The sequence below is a fragment of the Hemiscyllium ocellatum genome, chromosome 9 (genome assembly GCF_020745735.1).
Source record: "Hemiscyllium ocellatum isolate sHemOce1 chromosome 9, sHemOce1.pat.X.cur, whole genome shotgun sequence".
NCBI lineage: Eukaryota > Metazoa > Chordata > Chondrichthyes > Orectolobiformes > Hemiscylliidae > Hemiscyllium > Hemiscyllium ocellatum.
The window spans coordinates 44,247,510-44,269,287 of record NC_083409.1 but is presented as its reverse complement, the minus strand read 5'-3'; the positions used below and the strand labels follow the sequence as shown (position 1 = coordinate 44,269,287).

General features: G+C 41.0%; 1 protein-coding gene across 1 annotated transcript in view; it reads right to left on the bottom strand.

Annotated features, from left to right (window-relative positions):
• The window catches only part of ptprc (protein tyrosine phosphatase receptor type C), a 154,699-nt gene that overhangs the window by 5,994 nt on the left and 126,927 nt on the right, over window positions 1–21,778 (bottom strand). Inside the window, exons 29-38 of the mRNA XM_060829556.1 lie at window positions 17,956–18,053; window positions 15,129–15,254; window positions 14,871–15,025; window positions 13,463–13,598; window positions 10,884–11,033; window positions 9,679–9,769; window positions 9,445–9,581; window positions 6,181–6,312; window positions 4,391–4,510; window positions 1,005–1,171 (exon numbers count right to left, since the gene is read on the bottom strand). Of these exons, the coding sequence (XP_060685539.1) occupies window positions 1,005–1,171; window positions 4,391–4,510; window positions 6,181–6,312; window positions 9,445–9,581; window positions 9,679–9,769; window positions 10,884–11,033; window positions 13,463–13,598; window positions 14,871–15,025; window positions 15,129–15,254; window positions 17,956–18,053 (1,312 nt within the window). The remainder of the gene's footprint in view (window positions 1–1,004; window positions 1,172–4,390; window positions 4,511–6,180; window positions 6,313–9,444; window positions 9,582–9,678; window positions 9,770–10,883; window positions 11,034–13,462; window positions 13,599–14,870; window positions 15,026–15,128; window positions 15,255–17,955; window positions 18,054–21,778) is intronic.

Sequence of the window (21,778 nt, the reverse complement as noted above, 5' to 3'; positions counted from 1 at the left end):
AGCTTGAGCTCACTGGCCAAGGAAGATCTCACTGATGCTGGGACCTTATGGTGTTCACATTGGGGGTATTGTATTTAAACCTGGGCTATGCATCATTTCAAACCAGGAACTGCCCTCAGTGTGTTGCTGTGAAATTGCAAAGGTCATGGCTGAGAGGGTCTATGTGGTACTCTGCTTCATTACCAAGGAGCTGGCTGGTGCAAAAGGAGAGGCCCCTCTTTTCCCAGGACTACCAGGGTACACCACAACACCAGCCTGGTTTGAAGGAGCCAGCTGGGTCAGTGTACTGACCAGGATCTGCAGGAAATCCCAGCAATGCCACAAGAAATTACCGACCTCTGTGTTCCACAAAGGTAAGCACCACCATCTCCTCATATTCACTCCAACTCTGCTACTGCCAAAGCTCAAGGTCTACCACTCTCACTATAGCCTGCACCACTTCACCCATCTCACTTAGCTCTTGAAACTTTAAAGAGAAAATCAGAATTTTCTTTTCCGAAATCAGTCACTTTTAAAATTCTTGCTGAATTCTCCTTCCTTGTTATTTTGCACGTCATTCAGAAAATTCCACCCATCACCTTCATTACCATGAGTCCCTGTCCAAAGGCAGGTCCTTGCTGATTACTTGCCAACCCATGGTAGATATATTATGATTTTTACGGCAGGTGGAGAAAAGTAGGTCTCTGGTCTTTCTGTTGGACATACTTTTACTGATGCTGTGATTAAGTGGATCATTAAGGCAAAACAGAATGATTATAATTCTATAACTGATGTTGCAACAATAGATCTGGTAGTTTTAGAAGCTAATGCTAAATACTTGGAATGGATGAATTCCCCAGCAGAACATCACACACCTTTAGCAAAACCTTCATTGTGTATAATGAAAGAAACAACACACCCGTGAAAACTCAAACTAATTCAACTTTCTTCTCTTGAAATGTGGTATTAAAGTGCAATTAATACTCAATTATTGTGGAGGATATTCAAGTATTACCAGACATTACCTGCAGTGCACAATCAGAGGTGGTACTAGATGCTCAGCTTCTTTGAGCGTTGACAGTTTTCCTTTGATGCTCTTAATCATGACGACAAAGTTATTGGGATCTTCAGGAAGCTCAGAATCAGCCCAACTGTGAAATTGATACTGGTACACTGACCGGGTCTCTTTTCTCTGAAAATGAAGCAATTACGTAAGCTGTTAACGTTTCACAAAATTCATGAACTTTTTCTATTCACTAAGTCGACAGTAAACCGATGACATTCAAGGAATGGTTTCAGTCACTGCGAAGCTACTCGAATGCTAGGGTAGGCCTCACAAGTATTTCCACTGAAAGTTGAAGAATTAAACTTGTGCTTGTTGCTGGTGCGACTAGATCTGGTACGTGTTAATTCCTTTGGAAGGTCAGTGATATATTGGAGAAGCTTCACGTGAACTGTTCTAGGCCCAAGGCTGATGAGGAGAAACTCATGGATCTGGACTTTTGTTCACTTTTGATGACTTCTAAAGTTTTTTAAAAATGGCAGGCGATTCCTGATTCTGGGATTTCTGACCCTCATTCACCAGGTTTCCAGTTTTCAAGAATGCCACTTAAGTGTGTGGGCTAGCTTGGGCCACATGCACAACCCTGCACCTCTCAACCTGGCCAGCACATTAGGGGACGTGGACATCCACTAGTCCTCTACAGTTCAGTTCCTGGCATTTAAGAGGTATTGAACCTAATTTCGAAAGGTCCTCTCATGCCCTACAAACAACGTTCTATGGCCTGTCACATCACCCATACCAGTTATATTACGCCCCCCCCCCTCCCCCCCACTGGCACACACTCCCACCACTCCCATTCCTCCATGTCTCCTCATATCTCCCATTCTTAGATATGGCATTTCATGCCTATTCACCCACTATATGCTGAAAGAAAACATGAAATTATGTAGTGACTGGAGAATGCATAAAAATGTTTCTAAAATGTTTTTAAAAATCCATTCTTACTACCACAAGTCATCTACCCCCACCTTTGAAACTTTCCAGAGGTAAACCTGCAAAGCACTGGAAACCCCTTCATCTTGTCAAATATGAAATTGATGACAGATCAGAGAGCCAGAGCTGTCGGTCACACAGGGTCTCAGGTGCTTGAAGAGGGCCCTGAGTGTCTGGGTTCCCATCTATGCCGCATTCTGGATGCTTTTATATTAGACCCTGGTTTGCCATGTGGCAGGTGTCAAGGACAGAGACTTTGCAAGATGGGCATTGCAGTGTTTGAAAACTGGGACATGAAAGTTTTTGGTTGAATTGATTGTGCTTTCATGATGACTGTGGGACTGCAGTTGCAACTATATAATGCAGCAGTTTCTGTTGCTGCAATGCATTTTGTAGTGTGTTTTTAGTTGGTAGTAATTGACAGATAATTCTGGAGAGAAACAAGACTTGCTTTTACACATTGTTTGGTGAATTTTAGAAAGGGAAACACAGAAACTTAACCAAGGAGGAACAAGAAAATTGTGATTTATCACACCAGGAATGAATCACAATGCACACTGCTTTATTAGATAATAAATTAGGGAATAAGTAACCGCAAAGAAACAGAGGGCGAGATCTTCTGTGACAGCAGTTGTGCACCAGGGCCATATGCATGACTCAATGCAGCTGACTCCCTGGAAATTGAATCTTCTGACAGTTAATTACCTGGTATTTGGGACCCTGGGACAAAGTCTCCAACTCTGAATCAGAGTTGAAGACTTTGGAGGTCACTGTAGTACCCATCCTAATAATGTCCCTGGAAATATTAAAGGATTAAAAACTCTGATTAATCATTAATTAGTAAAGTGACCTCCCCTCCTCTCATGACTCATCGCTGACCACTAAATGTCTCCCAACACCTGTCCCCTTCCGAAACCAGAAACATGCCCTTGCCCCTGACCTGACCCCTTCCTCTATTTCTGACATTCACACTCTCCTGACCATGAGTCAGCATCGAGAGTCAAAGAGTGTGGTGCTGGAAAAACACAGCAATTCAGGTAGCATCCGAGGAGCAGGAGAGTCGACGTTTCGGGCATAAGCCCTTCATCAGGATTTGCCCAAAATGTCGACTCTCCTGCTCCTCAGATGCTGCCTGACCAGCTGTGCTTTTTCTGCACCGTACTCTTTGACTCTAATCTCCACCATCTGCAGTCCTCACTTTCTCCTCATGAGTTGGCATCTCACTCCAAAGCCCCTCCCTCACTCCAGCATCAACCAACCCAACTCCTGACATCCCTTGGACAACATTTGACACAACTCCTCAACTATATCCACCCGCTCCCCCCCCGACCTAAAGTGACTCGTCTCCACCAGCCCATCCTGACCTGTCCTAGCAGCCGCCAACAATCCCCTGAACTAACTCCCCTGACCTACCCTATGTCCTCATCCACTTAAATGCCACCCTACACACTTGACATTACCATCCTATACTCCGACCGCCCTGCCACTTGATCCACTTGCCACTCTAACCTTTCTGCGTTCATTTCTGGGATATTTGCTGCTGACCTTAAGGATTGCTGTCAGGTCCTCTGGCAACATGGAGCATACCTTTGTGGCCAGACTTTGAATTCTGGCCTCAACAAACACAGAAAGGCATGTGGGCATTTTCCAGTATGGTTACCATGAGGTGAGTCTGTTGTGATGCTAATCACATGTTCTGATCCAGGGAGAGGCAGATAGATATTAATTTCCTGTCCTTTTTATCAAATCGATATTTGTACCTCATTATCCCCTGACAAGCATTTATTTGCTTCACATCATTTCTCCTTACATGTGAATGTAGCAATTTGCAAGATCCAGTTTTACTTTTGTTCCAAAAGACTAGTTAAAATTTATGTTTTTAACAGCAACAATCTACCCTCATGATGGTACAGCACTTTCTGATAAGAGATGGTAAAACACCCTCTCTCAAGATGCTGCTTAAGTCGTGAATTTATTTCAAAAGAGGTGAGAAAGATCAGACCAGCATGTTACATTCGTTCTTCAGTTGGAAAAGTACACTTAACAGGGAGGATCCACTGTCATTAAAAAATACTTCCTAGTCTAGGGAAGGAAATCTGCTGTCCTTAACAAGGCTGGACTACATGTTACTTCAGATCTGCATTATTAACTGTCCTCTGGGCATTTAGGGATGGGCAACAAACATTGGCCTTGCTTGCAATGCACACATTTCATGAGCAGATTTTTTAAAAATGTTGCATTAAAGACCATGATTAAATGACTGCACATTGGACGATAGGGAGATCTGGGCAAACAATTTGTAACATTCCAACAGAACTAAACTTACTGCTTGTCCAATTTAGATCACAGGAAAGTTCTGCATATGAGCAGATAAATTAGCCTCTTGTGCTTTAGAATATTATTGTAAAGTCTTACCTTCATATGTCTTATTTCAAAGACACGATGAGTATATCCTGATTCCTTAATACTTTCACTTAACTTCACCTCAATGTCATCATAGGTTTTTGTCCCATCTTCCCAATATTGTGAGCAATCCTAAAAGCAAATTAAGTTAAATTTTAAATTATTTAAACACTTACATCCTTAATAGTGATGACAGAAAGCTTTACTATACCAGTATGGATGGTATAGTTCTCAGCAGTGTCTTTAGTTTGCACACAACTTGTTGCATTGAGTACCTTCATCATTTCAACACAGTATTGTTATTTCTGGGAGCTCAATCTATAATTTCTGTTTATACTTAGCAAAAAGACATGGTCCTGCCATGCCTCGTGAAAATATTACATGAAGTGCATCCCATAATCTTTCTGGAAATCATTGAATAAATCCACAAGTCGGAATGGCTGCAAACTAGGTGAAGTCCAGGTTACATTGATTCTTGGCCTGGTACTGAAATTCCCAGGTGGCTCTTGCGGCAATGAATCTTTGCAAAACCACTGACATAAGGAATGTGTGCTGTCTAGCTCTGCTTTCGTGGGGACCCTGTATATTTTGGACCCAGATATATTTGGTGGGAACAGATGAACCAGTCATTCCAATGTTGGGACTACATTCAAGGGAGTCTAGGCTGAGAATGTGGGCGGCATGGTGGCACAGTGGTTAGCACTACTGCCTCATAGCGCCAGACACCCGGGTTCAATTCCCGCCTAAGGCGACTGACTGTGTGGAGTATGCACGTTCTCCCCGTGTCTGCTTGGGTTTCCTCCGGGTGCTCCGGTTTCCTCCCACAGTCCAAAGATATGCAGGTCAGGTGAATTGACCATGCTAAATTGCCCGTAGTGTTAGGTGAAGGGGTAAATGTATGGGCGGGTCGGTGTGGACTTGTTGGGCCGAAGGGTCTGTTTCCACACTGTAAGTAATCTAATCTAAAAAAAGAATTTGGGCCCGATGCTTTCTTTTTAAGTGCTCGTCAGGTACCCCCTCTTTATAAAGGGCATACTTGCAGGAAAGGACCACTTGTTTTAAAGGGGCCTATGTATCAATGTCAAGTGGATTCCATTGATGCACCCGGCAGTAGTGGCCCATTAGTGCTCATGAATAGAATATGCGGCAGTGTGAGCTTTGAAAAGTGCTGGGCATTGAGGAACTTCCTCTGAACACGGCACACCTTAAACTATAGCAAGCACACAGTCAGAAAATCCCACACCCCATTTCCTCATTGTTAGCAGAAAGTTAGAAACTTGAAAACTTAATTTGCAGTCAGAAGTCTAATTGGGTTAAGGAAGATTCAATCTCTAACAATGCAAAAAAAGCCTCAAACTTGCCACATACAGCAATACAGTGAGGAACGTTGGAATAAACAATTCTTCCTGTCATAGGTTTTGCTCATTCCTGGGATATTTTAGAAATTGCATTGTCTTTTACTAAATGGTGAATTTATTCAAAAATATCGAGACAAGTTTTGGCTTCAAGAACTTATATACTGACAAATCAGTTGCATTCTTGTTACCACTCATTTTGATCTGTAATATATATCAACAGTGTGTTGGGCAAAAGGCCTTCATCAGGAATGATTCCAGATGAAGGGCTCTGGCCCAAAATGTCAATTTTCCTGCTTCTCGGATGCTGCCTGACCTGCTGTGCTTTTCCAGCACCACACTCTGATCTTGACTCTAATCTCCAGCATCTGCAGTACCCACTTTCACCAAGCAAGTTTATGCTGCTTGGAACTAAAAATGGTCATGAAAAAGAGCAAAGGTTCCCACCTTGTCATCTTCTAGTTTGCCCAGCATTGCGATGATCTTCACCTTTCTTTGATACACCATTGTCCAAAAGTCATTAATGGTTTCAGGTAGTGGAGTCTGAGCGGCAATTAATGTTTCAGAATGCCAATATCCCTGATAGACAGGATGGAGAAAGCAGGTGACATTAGAATTTTGATGTGCTCTGCAGATTACAAATCACAACCTTCAAGATTTCAAACTCCAGTTTTGGTTTACTGCAAACTCAGGTTAATTAGATTAATCTCACTTTCTTTAGCTCAAAGGTGTGGCCATGGGTACCTGCATTGCTGTTTCGTTATGGGTTTGTGGAACATTCCTTGATCCAGTTCTATTTCCAGCCCCCACCCACAACTCTTTGTCTGGTACATCGATGACATAATCAGTGCTGGTTCCCTCTCTTGTCCGGAATTGAAAAAAATAGTCAATTTTGCTTCCAATTTCCACCCTGCTCTCACCTTTACCTAGTCCATCTCTTATTCCTCCCTCCCCTTCCTCGACATTTCTGTTTCCATTTCTGGGGATAGGCTGGCCATCATTATCCATTACAAATCCACCGGCTCCCACAGTTACCTTGATTATCCATCCTCACACTCTGCTTTCAGTAAATAGTTCAAAATGTCCACCTTCTTCATCAACCGATGATCCCCCAACACCTGTTGACAGGGCCCTCAGACAGGTCTGACCCATCTCCCACATTTCAGCCCTCACTTCCTTTCTTCCCTCGCACAACAGCGATAGAGTCCTCCTTGTACTCATCTACCATTCCACCAGCATCCATACCCATTGGATCATTAGCTGCCGTTTCTACTACTTTCAGCAGGATGCCACCACCGGACATATATTCCCCTCCCCTTCCTTGTCAGCTTTCCGTGTGGGACATCTTGGTCCACTCCTCCTTCACATCTGACACCTCCTAACACCCCACAACCACTTCAACACACCACTGTGTTCCCTGGCCAATATCTCTGTCTTGGGCTTGCTGCAGTGCTCCATCAAAGTTGAGTGTCAGCGAGAAGAACAACAGCTCATTTTCAGCTTGGTGACCTGACAGCCTTCAGGGTTCCATATTGAATTCAACAATATTAGCACCTTCTCCAATATTCTAACCCGGAGTACTGTGGTTACCACAGCAGGACAGAGGATAGGTATACCACATCTTCTGACTCTGCAGACTGTGTCCACCAGCTACATGGCACAAGCCAGGAGTGTGATGGATTACTCTCCATTTGTCTGGATGCATCCACAGCACTCGAGTCATTTGACACCAACCAAGACCTGTGGCACCACATTCACTCCCTCCTGCACTGACGTTCAGTAGTAGCAGGGTATATCATCTACAACAGGTCGAAATTCACCAAACCTTCCATTTCAAAGGGCAAGAACAGCAGACAGATGGGAACACCACCACCTGCAAGCTCCTCAGAAAGCCACAGACAGTGTCACTGGATCAAAATCCTAGACCTTCTCCCTGAAGGCATTATGGATCTACCTACATCAAATGGACTGCAGTTGTTAATAAGTTCTCAAAGGCAATTAATGCTGGTCCAAGGCCAATGACACCCACATCCCACCAATGAATTAAAACAAACTAGAGATTCTCCCCTCAGGCTGTGACCATTCCCTTCAATCACAGAGTAACTGATTGTGTCTCTTCCCTCCTCCAATTAGCAGTGGCACTATTTTCTAATAGTTCATGTTGGCTTTCTCTCTAAAACCCTAAAACTGGCACTTATTGTGTCACGGATTTTTGAATTTGCCTCTCCTGCCCCTTCTTTCTCCAGGTGTGTTGACCCTCCTCCCTGATTTCAAGCTGGCACTCTGTACCCCCTCTCCATCCTCACCAAGATAGCACGAGGCATCCTATCCTTCCCTTGGTTTAAGTGAGCTATCTTTTCCACTCTCCGACCATGTTGGTGCTCTTCCTGATCCTAAACATTGGCTTGCCAAGGTCAAAATTCATTCCCATTCAAACATTTTCTTCCCACAACCCTCTCCAGCCTGTTCCACACCAGCTTCTACAGTGTGTTCCTGTACATAGGAATTGAATGCTCTTGTGATTAGCCTTTTCTGATTTTGTACAGCTTTTGCAAGAAATATTTCCTGGTGACATCTGCTGCCAAAGGGGCTGCACTCACTGTACATAGATACTGTGCCTTCTTGAATAAGAAAAAAAAAACGCGCTTTACGATTCAATTTTGATTGGATCAACACTAACAAGATATAAAATTATTAAATTACCGATAAACCAGTCAACATGCATGGATTCTCTACCACAGTGAGAATGGGGTAATGGTGGGATGGCGAAGCGGATAGTGAGCGGACAGTGAGGAGATCGGAGAACCAGGGCCAAGGGAGAAGCAACACCAAAGGGTGTGGCACTTTCTGTTCCAGCGTGGTGCGAGTACACACAGTTGCTAATGTCAACAGTGCAAACTTCCCATCCAGGTGTGCTGACAGAGGGATATATCATTCTGGACCTGCAAAGCGAAGGACAATCAAAGCACTGGGGCAGGAACAGTAAGGAGGAGCAGGGAGACATTTTGACTGTTATTCATCAGTGTGAAGACAGTAATGATCTAAAATGGTTACAATTCAATGCACAAGCATGTGCTTTTCTTTGGGAAACATGTAGTCAAGGAAGCATATCTCTGTAAACAGAATGTAAACTGCATCATGATTATACTGAGTCATATAATGAGGCAGAAATGTGAGCATTTATGATACTATTACCAATAGTCATAGCTTAAAAAAGGACAGAAGGAGGCTATTCAGCCCACTTGCTCTTTGAAACAGCTATCCAATTATTCCCAAACTTTTACTCATTCCCCAGAGCTGCGACAATGTTTCACATCAAGTCTCTTTTGAAATGTACTATTACATCTGGGGTTAGTCTCTCTGTCAAAGGCATTTTCAGATCCCCTTACAGTTTTTAACCCTCCCTGTTTGAGAATCCAGCTTTGGACATACCTTCCAATGATCTACCTCCGGACTATTGTTAACTCAGTAAGCCCACCCCTGTCTTTGGAACAACCGGAAATAGCAATGCTTCAAGATTCTCCCCAAATCACTTAGCCTTGTTAACTCTGTCTCTAGCCTTAACTTCTTGTAAAAAGCCATTTCTTGCATTGTGCTTTTCTCTTCTTTCACCTGATTCTTCTAACCTCTTGAACAACCACTTGTCCCAGTTAGAAAGTCCTTTGATGACGTTGATTCAGAGAAGCATTAACTTTGTGTGCAGATACCTACATCTATGTATGAAGCATTAATATACTTGGTGGATTCTTCATCATCACTCTCATCAGACGAAGCATCTGAGTCACTGTCTCTGTCATTATCTTTGCTTGTCTCTTCTTCTAGTCTGATAGTTACTCTGTTGTAATCATCTGTAAAATAACAAAGTTATTAATTACACACAAATACCATTTCAGGATTGATATCTTATGCAAGCAATCAATTCTACAGAATAAATGTAAGACTTACATGGGATCACTGAAAGGGATCTATTTTTACTTTGATTTTCTGTCTGTCTTCCAGCGCACTGTGATCTCCAATCTGTATAAGGTGGGATCTTCTACAAGATTCAGAGGCAGAATTTATTTTTTAAATAAACACAACATCCTTTACAGGTTGGTGAAAAATATTGACAGTGGTTAAGCAGTTGATATTTGTACTCTTCTGAAACATTTGCAATACTGCAAGTCATTGCTTGGAAATAAATTATTTATTCATTGCAGTTACGATTTCTCTCTTATTTCTTCTCCAACTTATGCATATACCCTCTGCAATGCAGAGACACCAACTATCCAGACTTGGCAGCTTTACCTTCTTTGAGTTTGTTTAGCCTATTCAACCTGTCATTCCTTTCCATTTTATGATGCGCAGGATCTGGTACATTCTCCACATTATAAAATGCATTTAAAATGGAAAAGTTAAAAATCACACAACACCAGGTTATAGTCCAACAGGTTTATTTGGAAGCACTAGTTTTTGGAGTGCTGCTCCTTCATCAGGTAGCTGTGGAGGAAGATCATAAGACACAGAATTTATAGCAAAAGATAAATATAAAATAATATAATATAAATTCTGTGTCTTATGGTCTTACTCCACAGCAACCAGATGAAGGAGCAGCACTCCAAAAGCTAGTGCTTCCAAATAAACCTGTTGGACTATAACCTGGTGTTGTGTGATTTTTTAACTTTTCCATTTTAAATGCGTTTTATTTCCTTGCTTATTATCCACTGTTATGTCTACCTTTTCAATCTCTCTGTGTTCAGCATTCGAGATCATTTCCTGTTTGTTTATATATCCCTTACTGGGTTTTTTTTCCCAGCACAGCCTCCCTCTTTTAAATAATGTACCTGTACAGTATTTTACTATTTTGTTTTATGAACTTTAATAAATCAGCATTTTCATTTCCAATAGTTCCGAGTGCTTCCAGAGTGTTTCAGTTTGTTTCAGATTTGTCACAACTGCAGTACTCTGCTTTCCAAGTAATTTTACAGTCACAAATACATTTGGTATTAACAACAACGTTTCTTTGTCTTCTAATCTTTGATTAAGTGTGGGCCTGAAGGTCAGTGAAATAAACAATACGTCGGTGACTTTTTGCTCTACCGTTGCTATCATTTGACTCATGTCATTTATACTAACTCTCGTAATTAATTTCTCTGGATAATTGAACTGACCTGGAATTCAACTTCCAACAGGGATGGCTCAGTTGGTGGGTCATTCTTTTTAAGGTTACTGAGGTGTTTGGGTAGTTCGGGCAGGCTGACCTCAGTTTCACCATACAGGTAGTACTCCAGCAAAGCCTGGTGGATAAGAATGTACTGAGCCTGCAAAAAAAAACCATACATTTGTTCAGACGCCAGGGAAGCTCACCAAAGTCAAACAATGGAATTACGTTTGCCAATGCAATCTAAATTAATATCTTTTAATCATCGGCTCATTAAGATTTAGGTAATTGAAGATAATTAATTAATAATGCTTCGATTTATTTCTGAGCAATCTTGCAGACTCAGATACTCAAAAGCTAAGTTCCATCTACTGCTGACAGATTCCAAGCTTCATCTCCTGGATGGGTGAGAAACTGCTGCGTCATCACACAGAGCTTCTGGTGGAAGCTGGTTGAGTAATGACTAAGGGTATGGAAAGAAAATCACTGGGTTTTCCACTTAAACTTTCACTTTAGCAGCCATTCTGACTCAATGCAGAGTGTCATTTGAACAGTGATAGTGCAAGCATACATTGCTGGTTGATCCCTCTCTCTCTTACAGACGTGCATTGGGATAAAGGGATAAAAACAGGAAGAAGAAACATTTGTGAAATCAAATTAATGAACAAAACTGTCAGCGAAATAGGGAAGATGCAGTGAATTGACACCCGAGTTTACTTCCATTCTAAACAGAGAGAGTTAGAAGTTCTCTCTCTAACCTATGAAGCCTCTAAATAAATGTGTTGTACCAGTACAGAGAGGGTAGAGTTTCACTTAACAAAACCACCACTGATTATACACTAATCAGTGGCAACTGCACAGATCTTTAGGATGCCTGGTGTAGTGCAAAAAATTCACACATTTCAACACAAGTTCAGACATACATTGAGGCAAGATTGTTAGAAACTGCTACTAAAGAAGTCACTGCACGTTACTTAAAAAAGTTCAAAGTAAACAGGCACAGTCAATATGGTTTGACTAAAGGGAAATCACGTTTAACCAATTAATTGGAGGTCTTTGAGGAAGCAACTTGTGCCATGGATTAAGGAGAGTTAACGGATGTACTTAAATCTCCAAGTCATGTTCTTGTGAAAAATAAGAGTTCGTTGTGTAGGAGTTAACATATTAGCATGGAGAGTAGATTGACCAGTTAACAGGAAACCAAGAATAGACATAAACCTGTCATTCTCTTGTTGGCAGGGTGTAATGAGCCACAGAGAACCATGTTGGGTCTCAAATGTTACAATACAAGTAAATGACTGATATAAAGTTGTGAAATGGATATAAGGAGGCTACAAAAGGATACTGAGGGGTGAGTGAATGGACACATAAAAAGCAAATTGGAGAATAATGTGTAAAAATGTGAAAGTGTCCATTTTGGCTGCAAGAATAAAAAAAATAAGCATATTATCTCAATGGTGAGATTGTGAAGGTTGGAGGTGCAGAGAAATCTAAGTATTCTGGTGTATGACTCACAAAGCTTTAGTGTGCTGACACAGCAAGTAGTCAAGAAGTGTTTTTGTTTTTGCAAGAATAGTTGAATACAGAAGCATGCAGACCAGCTTCACTTAGACAGGGTACTTGCGAGATCTCATCTGCAGTACTGAGAACTGTGCTTATTTAAGGAAGGATTTAAATACATTGCAGGAAGTTCAAAGAAGGTTTACCAGATGAATACTAGGAATGGGAATGTTGTCTTAGGCAGAAAGGGGCACAGGCTAGGTCTGTCTCTGCTGGGATATGTAACAGTAGGAACCAACTTGATAGAAATACAGAGGATGCTGAGGGGTCCTGACAAATTAACATGTGGATAGTATGTTTCTTCCTGTGGAAGAAACCCAAGCTTAGGGTAACTGTATCTAACTAACGAATCTCCCATTTAACACTGAAATAAGGGTAAAATATTTTCATCTGAGTTTTTGCAAGCTTTTGGAACACCCTTCCTCCAAAGGCAACGTGAGCAGAAGCTAAGGCAAGATTAAGTTGTTTCTCAATAAGTAAGGGAGTGAAAAATGATCAGGAGTGGAGTTACAGATCAGCCATGATCTGATGAACGAAGGAGTAGGCTCAAGAAGCCAGGTGGCTTTCTCCTGCTCCTAACTTCCATGTGTCTAGGTTTGGAAGTGTACTGTCCGAATTAAAGGTAGATATTTCCTTGAAGCACATTGCTACCTATCAGGTCCCTCTGACCAGCTATCAGGAGTCCACAATCGCTATTAATGCCAACAACACGCCGAATAATTCGGCACCTCATAAAATTTCTTAAACAATCTTTGCAGCCTCTGTCAGTGATTGAGCTGGAAAATACAATGACTACTGTGTCTCACGGAATGTTTCCAATTCCAGTCGCCAAGTGTGATTGCTGCTGGAAGCCTACATGAGCAGGCCTGTAGGAAGGACAGGATCAAAGTTTGATCACAATAATACACCTTCACCCTTCCTTTCTCCCTCCTCTATATTCGGACAATGACATATCAGTGGCCAGTGAAGTCACTGGAAGCTGAGTTCATTTGTGTAAAAGGAAGGCTCTTGTTTGAAAGGTAAGCCTACCTCAACCTGCACCATGAGGCAGCGTTGCCGACGAAGTTGGACTACGTAACCGTAGATATCCACTCGTCCTTCAATCTCCAGGCCTTGCATCATGGCATCAATTCCAATGTAGCTTCCTGTGCGACCCACCCCAGCACTGTGAAATAGTACAACAATTAGTTTATCATGCAGAGTGAAGGCATTGTTCAAAAGAAATAGAATAACAGCAGAAAACGCTGTGAGATCTCAGAAGAACACTTTTTTTTTATTCTTCACAGATATCTGCCTGAAATTCTTAATATTTAGAGCATTTTCTGCTCCTACTTCAGAACTTCCAACATCTGCAGTATTTTGCCTTACTCCTCATACAATAGTTCCACATTCTATGCAATTTAAGCACGGGCTTATGAAAAACATCAATCAAATGATCCAGACATTACAAGTCCTGCATTAGCATTGCCCAATACCTGGGCTATTTCAGCAAACTCAGCGCCCATCAAGTGTCAGATTTCTACAAGTTATATCCTGTTAAAGATGACCTGATCAGATTTATTTTTATATATGACTCGTTTTATTTATTTTGCATAGCCAACCGTTAGAAACTGAAAGACATAATGGGATATGAAAGATCATCTTCCATGGCATTAAACACAAAGAAAATATTGGCTGGTAATGCCAGGAATCATTGTGGTAATGCCACCAAGCTGTGCCCACCGAATCACCACTAGCTACCAGCTTGCCATGTGGAGAAGTGTTGGAAAATCCAATAGCCCCTCCCATCAATTCACGTTAAGGGTGTAACTGCCCCATAAGTGGTTACAGTGCAGTTCGAGATCAAAACATTTACATGAGCGTTTTGCATTTTTACAGAATATGTTGACAAAAAGGTGTGATGAAAATAGCACAAGTTTGTTGCTCTTCATAGTTGATTACATTTAGAAAGGAAATATTGTCTTGCACATCCTCCGCATCCCCAACATTTATTTGCATTGTGTCTTGTTAAAGTAAGGTAAAGTGCAAAATTATTTTTATCAACTGGCCTCTTCAAAGGACATCTCTTTGCTCAGATCTGAAGTGCCACTGCAATGCTAACTCAAGTTCTAAAGCTTGTAGTTAAGTGACAGCAAGTTTTTTTTAAAAAGCAGAGACAAAAACAGGAATTGCTAGAAAAGCTTAGATGGTCTAGCAGCATCTGTGGAAAGAAATCACAGTTAATATTTCAGGTCAAGTGACCCTTCCTCAAACTGGGGAAGTTCTTCCATAGTTCTGAGGAAGGGTCACTTGGTACAGATGCTGATAGACCAGCTCAGTTTTTCCATTAATTTCTGTTTTTGTTTCTGCTTTACAGCATCTGCAGTTCTTTTGTTTTATTTTAAAAATCGCACTTTCAAGCTATTGCAGAATGGTGCATTTTATAAACCTTTATTACCTGCAGTGCACAACTATTGGACCACTGAATAGGTTTCTGAATGCATTCACTCTCTGACGTAGTTTGAGAAGGAGGTGTGGATCTTCTGGAACACCATGGTCTGGCCAACTAATGAACTGAATGTGTGTTACTTCCCGCTCGGGCGACTTTTCTTTCTATTGAAGAAACACAGCAAATTATCAATTCCTGCTCTATCAGCCACATGAAAAAGCAATCACACCCTGCAGTAGAACCAATTACCAGCTTATTCCAACTCACATGGGAAATGAAGAGCTTGCGAATTACGTAGTCCGGGCACCACTTCTCTTCGCTGATTCTTACAGTGAGGTCACCGAAGGACTTGGTCTCATCATCCATGTTAGGCCAATACTGAGCACATTTGGGCTGAGAAAATAAAGGTGCTTTTTAAGTGCCTTCTGAAATTTAGTTTTCTCCTTCACAAGCCCAGTCATACAAAAAGCAAATTCAACTCATAAAATGAACAGTCAAGAAATCTAAATAAAAAGTGTAATTACACAGGCTTATACACTGAATGTCTGACCTCTTGACTTGCTGTCATGAGGAAATGCAGATTGGAGACCATGTATTGTCAATGCACAAGTTGGGAGAATTAGGTGGTATGCAAGTATCCTCCACACATTAAGTGAACAGAATTAGATTGTCATTACTGGTTGCCAGTGACCTATGAGTGGGTCACCTTCTGAATGTCTTGGACTGTCAACCACGGAACATTCAGAGGCATCCTTTTGTCATCAAACCAGTATCATATCTTGATACATGGGACTAATTGGTAGAATAGAAGATTTCACATTCTGGATACTAATTGAACAAATAACAAAATCGTCCTTTAAATACCCTTAGTATGATGTGTGTATTATTTTCTTGCTGCTGTATTTCATTATCACCTTCTCAATAATATCAATGTTCCTTGTGTGTGGAACTGGAATATAATTGCCTAACTGAAATACTGCAATCAAAAGCAAAACTGAGAGAATAATCAAATAAGCTGTAAAGGGGGAACAAAATGTAATTCTCAGAGATAGATAAGTTAGTACTGCCTTTTCCATAACAATATTGGTTCAGGGGTTTTATTGTAAACAACCTTTATTATAGATTGGCTTCAGACATGATATAGTGTTGGTTGCAAAGCCATTACAGCCTTATGTGCATTAAAGAATGGTGTATACAATAACAGAGTGTTAAGTGAAAGAAGCTTAGAATACCAGCATAAAATTGTACACCTGCTTTCTGGGTTGTGAGAAAGCTTCTGAATTGGTGAATTGGTAAATAATATTAAAAGGCGATCAGAGTTGATCAGAGATGGTAATTATAGCTTGTACATGGCCAGAGTGTTGCAATCACACAGCACCTAGTGAAACTGGATTTGGGCATTGAGTAAGACAAAGCTCTCTATTATCACTATCACTCTTTAATATCTATGCAACAGTCATGATAAAAGAAGCACTGGATGAACTTCAGAAAGGTGCCAAAAGACATTAGTTGGTCAAGGAATGGTATTTGCATACAGCCAAGTCAAACTAATTAGTTCAGCAGAAAATCTACAGATACCAATGAATAAAATGACTGGAATAGTGAAAGCTTCCATCATTTAACTTTTTAAAAAACAATAAATGTTACAGAGATTGGAAGAAATAATGCATCCGCACAGGAAGCAAAGGTCAAGATAAATTATCAAAAACTGACACAGGTATCATAATTTAAGTACTTTGGAAACGTCTTGACCTAGATGGCAAATGTTACTTAGAAATCAAAACTACAATAGCAATGACAAAACACATTCTTCAAACATAAAGCATTGTCTAACAGAGGAGTAATTATAGGTCGAAGCAAAGAATTATCAAGACTATTCAGTGTGTCACGCTGTACACAGCTGAAAAGCTGATCTTGCAGAAAGCAGAAATCTAAAGATGAAAATGCTGTGAAATGAGATTCTGGAATAGGAGTCAGTCAGAAGGAAGTCAGGTTTGTACAAAAGAAGTTCCTTTTGGAGATGTGGCCATCACTGACAAGGCCAGTATTTATTTCCCATCCTTAGCTGCCTTTAAGAAGGTGTTGGTGAGTCATTACCTGAAGCCATGTACATCCATAGGGTTGTTAGGAAAGGAATTCTGGAATTTTGTTCCAGCGACAGTCAAAGAACATTGGTATAGTTCAAGATCAGGATGGTATGTCATTTGGAGGAGAACTTGAAGGTGGTGGTTATCCCATAGATCATCTGCCTTGTCCTTCTAGGTGGTAGAAATTGTAGGTTTGGAAGGTGCTGTTGAGAAGAGGTTTGATGGGCTTCTGTGATGATTTTGCTTATAGTAACACACTGTGTGTTGGAGTGGTGGGAGAAAACGTAGGCTTTGGTGGACGGAGTGCTAATCAAGTAGAAAATATTCTATCACAGTTCCAATTTGCACTTTGCAGATGGTGGATAGCATTTAGGACGTGAGTGAACTCAGAACTCCCAGACTCTAAATGTACTTGTGGTTACATTATTTAATTACCTGTTTCAGTTCGGTTTACTAAACAGAAACTCCATGATAACTTCCTGAAACTTTGATGCATAAAAGTAGGAGCAGGAGTAGGCCATTCAGCCCTTCAAGCATATTCCACCACTCAATCTGGCAGATTATTCAACTCAGTACCTTGCTCCCCTTGCACTCTCTGATCCCTTAGTCCGAAGAATGATATCTAACTGAATACCACAGGTGGGAGTTCTGAGCTGATAATCTGATTGAACACAGTTTTCTTTTGTTAAAAATGATCATTGCCTGGCACTTGTTATCAGTGGTCAAGGAAAGGAACAAGGTTGCATTAATCATATTTTAAGGGATGAATACTTGAATAGAATGTGTTTGAAGGAAGATCAGTGGAATGCTGTAGAGAAAGGGGTAGAAAGAGAATGATAATAGATGAATTCAAATTGAAAACAGGAGGCTGCTATGAATAATGGAAGAGAATACTCAAGTTTATCAGGCGTGAAAAATGCATGAAGGATCTGCTCCATGCCACATCGCTAATACAGAAGCATTAAGTTTAAAACAGCCAATGGCTAATCGGACAGAATCAGACTTACCCGCTTCCCTTCCTCACAGCGAGTCACCATGACGATAATTGTTGCTTTCTGTTCCCACACCATTTTCCAGAAATCATTAGATGTTTCATCCTTTGGGCCTGAAAGAAAGCAGAAGTGCTAGCTGAGTAAACATTGTGGAAATTAAAAACAAACACTCTTTTGCATGACCTGAGAGCATTAGAGCACCTGATGGCTGCCATGATGGGGAAGAGAGATAGATTCAGGAAACCTACAAAATAAGGAGTGGGACACCAAGAAAGCGGTGGAGGCATGAGGAAGGAACATCAGTGATACACACCAGGAAGTATAAATGACAATAAGAAAGGAAAATCTGGATCAAATAACAGGTGAAAAGAGCCATTGACTGTACCAAGCAGCGTGAGAAGAATGTCACTGTTTATAGGCAAGTAGCCTAATTAAGCAATCCTTATTTCGTAACAACTTTGGTCACTGAAAGCCAGGGAAACATTATTAACTTCAAGTGGATAAAACCAGATCTCTTGACGACACTACATGTGTGCTTTTAACAAAAGGCTAGAAAGCTGGGGGCATTGGTAGTATAGAATGTATAATATGTTTATATTTGTTGGAATATTAAGAGATGGATAAGGCAAGGCTGACAAGAGAAGTCAGGGACAGCATAAAAGCACAAGAAAAAAACACTCAGTGTGATGAAGATTAATGGGAAGCTAGGTATTGGGAAGCTTTTAAAAGCCAGCACAGAATAACTAAAAAAGCAATAGGTGAGGAGAAGATTAAATAGGAGATTAAGCTAGCTAGTAATATAAAAGAAGGTTGTAAAAGTTTTTTTATATAGAAAAGGTAAGAGAGGGGCATAAGTGGAAATTGGACTGCTGGAGGTGTAGTTCAAAGAAATGGCAGAGGAACTGAATTGGTACTTAGCATCAGTCCCTAAGACCATAAGACACAGGAGCAGAAATTAGGCCATTCAGCCAATCAAGACTGCTCCACTGTTCACTCACAGCTGATGAATTTCTCAACCCCATTCTCCCACTTTCTCCCTGTAACCTTTGAAACCCTTGACAATCAAGAACCTATCAATCATCATCTTAAATATAGTCAATAACCTGACCACCACAATCTTCTGTGGCAGTGAATTCCATAGTTTCACCATTCTCTGGCTGAAGACGTTTCTCCTTATCTCCATTCTAAAAGATTTTCCCTTTAGTCTAAGGCTGTGCCATTGAGTCCTCATCTCTACAACCAATATAAACACCTTCCCAACATCTATTTTATTCAGGCCATTCAATATTCAGTAAGTTTCAACTGGATCACCGCTCAAGCTTCGATACTCGATCGAGTATAGGCCTAGACTCCTCAAACATTTCTCATATGTTAAGCTGTTCATTCCTGGGACCATTCTCGTGAACCTCCTCTGAACACGCTTCAGGGCCAATACATCCTTCCTAAAATATGGGACCCAAAACTGCACACAATACCTTGGTCATTGGTAAGATTTTAAGAATCTATTACTAAGGATGAGATTGCAAAGTACAGGTATCCCCTGCTATCTGTGCAGCAAGGTGGCTCTTTGGTTAGCACTGCTGCCTCACAGCACCAGGGACCTGAGTTCGATTCCAAGCTCAGACTGTGTTGAATTTGCGCATTCACCCCGTGTCTGTGTGGGTTTCCTCTAGGTGCTATGGCTAATTTCCACAGTCCAAAGATATGCAGGTTAAGTGGATTGGCCATATTAAATTGCTCATAGTGTTCAGGTATGTATAGGTTAGGGGTGTGGGTGAGTTACTCGTCGGAGGGTTGGTGTGGACTTGTTGGGCTGAATGGCCTGTTTCCACACCGTTCAGATTCTATTCTATCCAAAAGTCGAATGTTGCTATGAAACCTCTCATAAGCTGAAATGGCATAAAGCAAAGAAGCATTAGTCTATGGGAAAAATTTCGCCTTTTATCGTGAAAGCGAAAATCCTCTTCAGATTTCTTTCGGTTAGTGAAAATTACTTTCGTAAAAGTGAAGTGGGGTAGCTGTAATTGGAAGTAATTCGTGAAATTGGGCTCTGTTGTTAAAATTCTTTGAGGAGGTAACAAGCAACTTGGAAAAAGAGAGCCAGTGGACATGATCAATTTGAAATTCCAGAAGGCCTTTGACAAGGTGCCACACAGGAGGCTGCTAGATAAGAGTCAAGCAAGAACTGGCATGGGTAGAGGATTGGCTGACTGGCAGACTGGTAGAAGGCAGAGAATAGGGATGATAGCCAGTGACCAACGGAATTCCACACGGGTCTGTGTTGGAACCACAACTATTCATGTTATACATGAACAATATGGATGAAGTAACTGAGGGCATTGTTGCTAAGTTTGCAGATAACACAAAGATATGTGGAGGGACAGGCAGTGTTGAGGAAATAGGAAGGCTGCAGGAGGACTTGGACAGGCTAGGAGAGTGAGTAAAGAAGTGGCAGATGGATACAATGTAGAAAGTATGAGATGGTGCACTTTGGTCAGAAGAGTATAAATGCAGACTATTTTCTAAAGGTGGAAAGGCTGCAGAAATCTGAAACACAAAGAGGCTTGGGAGTCCTAGTTTATGATTCTCTTAAGGTTAACATGCCGGTTCAGTTAGCAGCGAGGAAGACAAATGCAATGTTAGCATTTATTTCAAGAGTGTTAGAATACTTGAGCAGAGATGTACTGTTGAGGCTGTACAAGACTTTGGTCAGATGGTAGTTGGAATATTGTCAGCAGTTTTGGACCCCAAAAGAAGGATGTACTGTCCTTGGAGGGGGACAAGAGGAGATTATAAGAATGATCCTGGTAATAAAGGAGTTGTCATCTGAGGAGTAGTTGACGACTCTCAGTTTGCACTCAATGGAGTTTAGAAGGATGAGGGGAAATCTAATTGGAACTTACAGAATACTAAAGGCATGGACAGGGGACGATGAGAAGAGTGCACAGCCTCAGAGTGAAGGGACAACCCTTTCAAACTGAGATGAGGAGGAATTCCTTCAACCTAAGGGTAGTTAAGCTGTGTAACTCATTACTGCAGAGATCTGTGGAGACCAAGTCTTTGAGTGTATTTAAGGCTGAGAAAGATGGTTTCTCGATTAATAAGGGAATCAAGGGTTACGGGGAGAAGGCAGGCAAATATGATTGAGAAACTTATCATGATTGAATGGTGGAACAGACTTGATGGGCTGAATGGCCTAAATGTGTACCTACATCTTAACATCTTATTAATAGACATTTATTTAAAGATTTTAATCCAGGATCTGACTAGTTTCTCTCTCCATATTTTTGTTACATTGTTCTTTAAACCACTTCAAAGATCATAGATGTCCACAAGTTGATTCTGGCTTCATTCTGTGTCAACCAAAATAATCATTCAGCATTCGATTAAAATGCAAACAAAATACTTCCTGGTAAGTGACTAAAGGTAATAAGTTTTACTATTTTTTGTATCGCTTTCCCTTAGTCTCAGTGCGTGTGTCTTCTGGAACCTCCTCCATTACTTCTCGTTTATATTTCCCCCGTATGTCAGGGACTGAGGTGACTCCATACTTGCTTCTGTTGTGTCATGACCACAGCCTTCCCATTGATTCCACCATATTTACAGATAGAGTGGTTAGCTGCTCACCCTGCATAGTTTGGTACCTTGCAGATGTTTTATATGTAGTTTAGATGTCTCCACACTACTTTTCTGAGAGCCAGATACTTTGACAATTTGTGCCATGAGGAACTTTGTGGTGCACTTATTTTTGAAATCCAATCATTGTGACAATAAAATTGTTTTGTATTCTATTTCCTGATACTTAGAAGGAGAAGTTAACTTCACAACATCAGAGTAG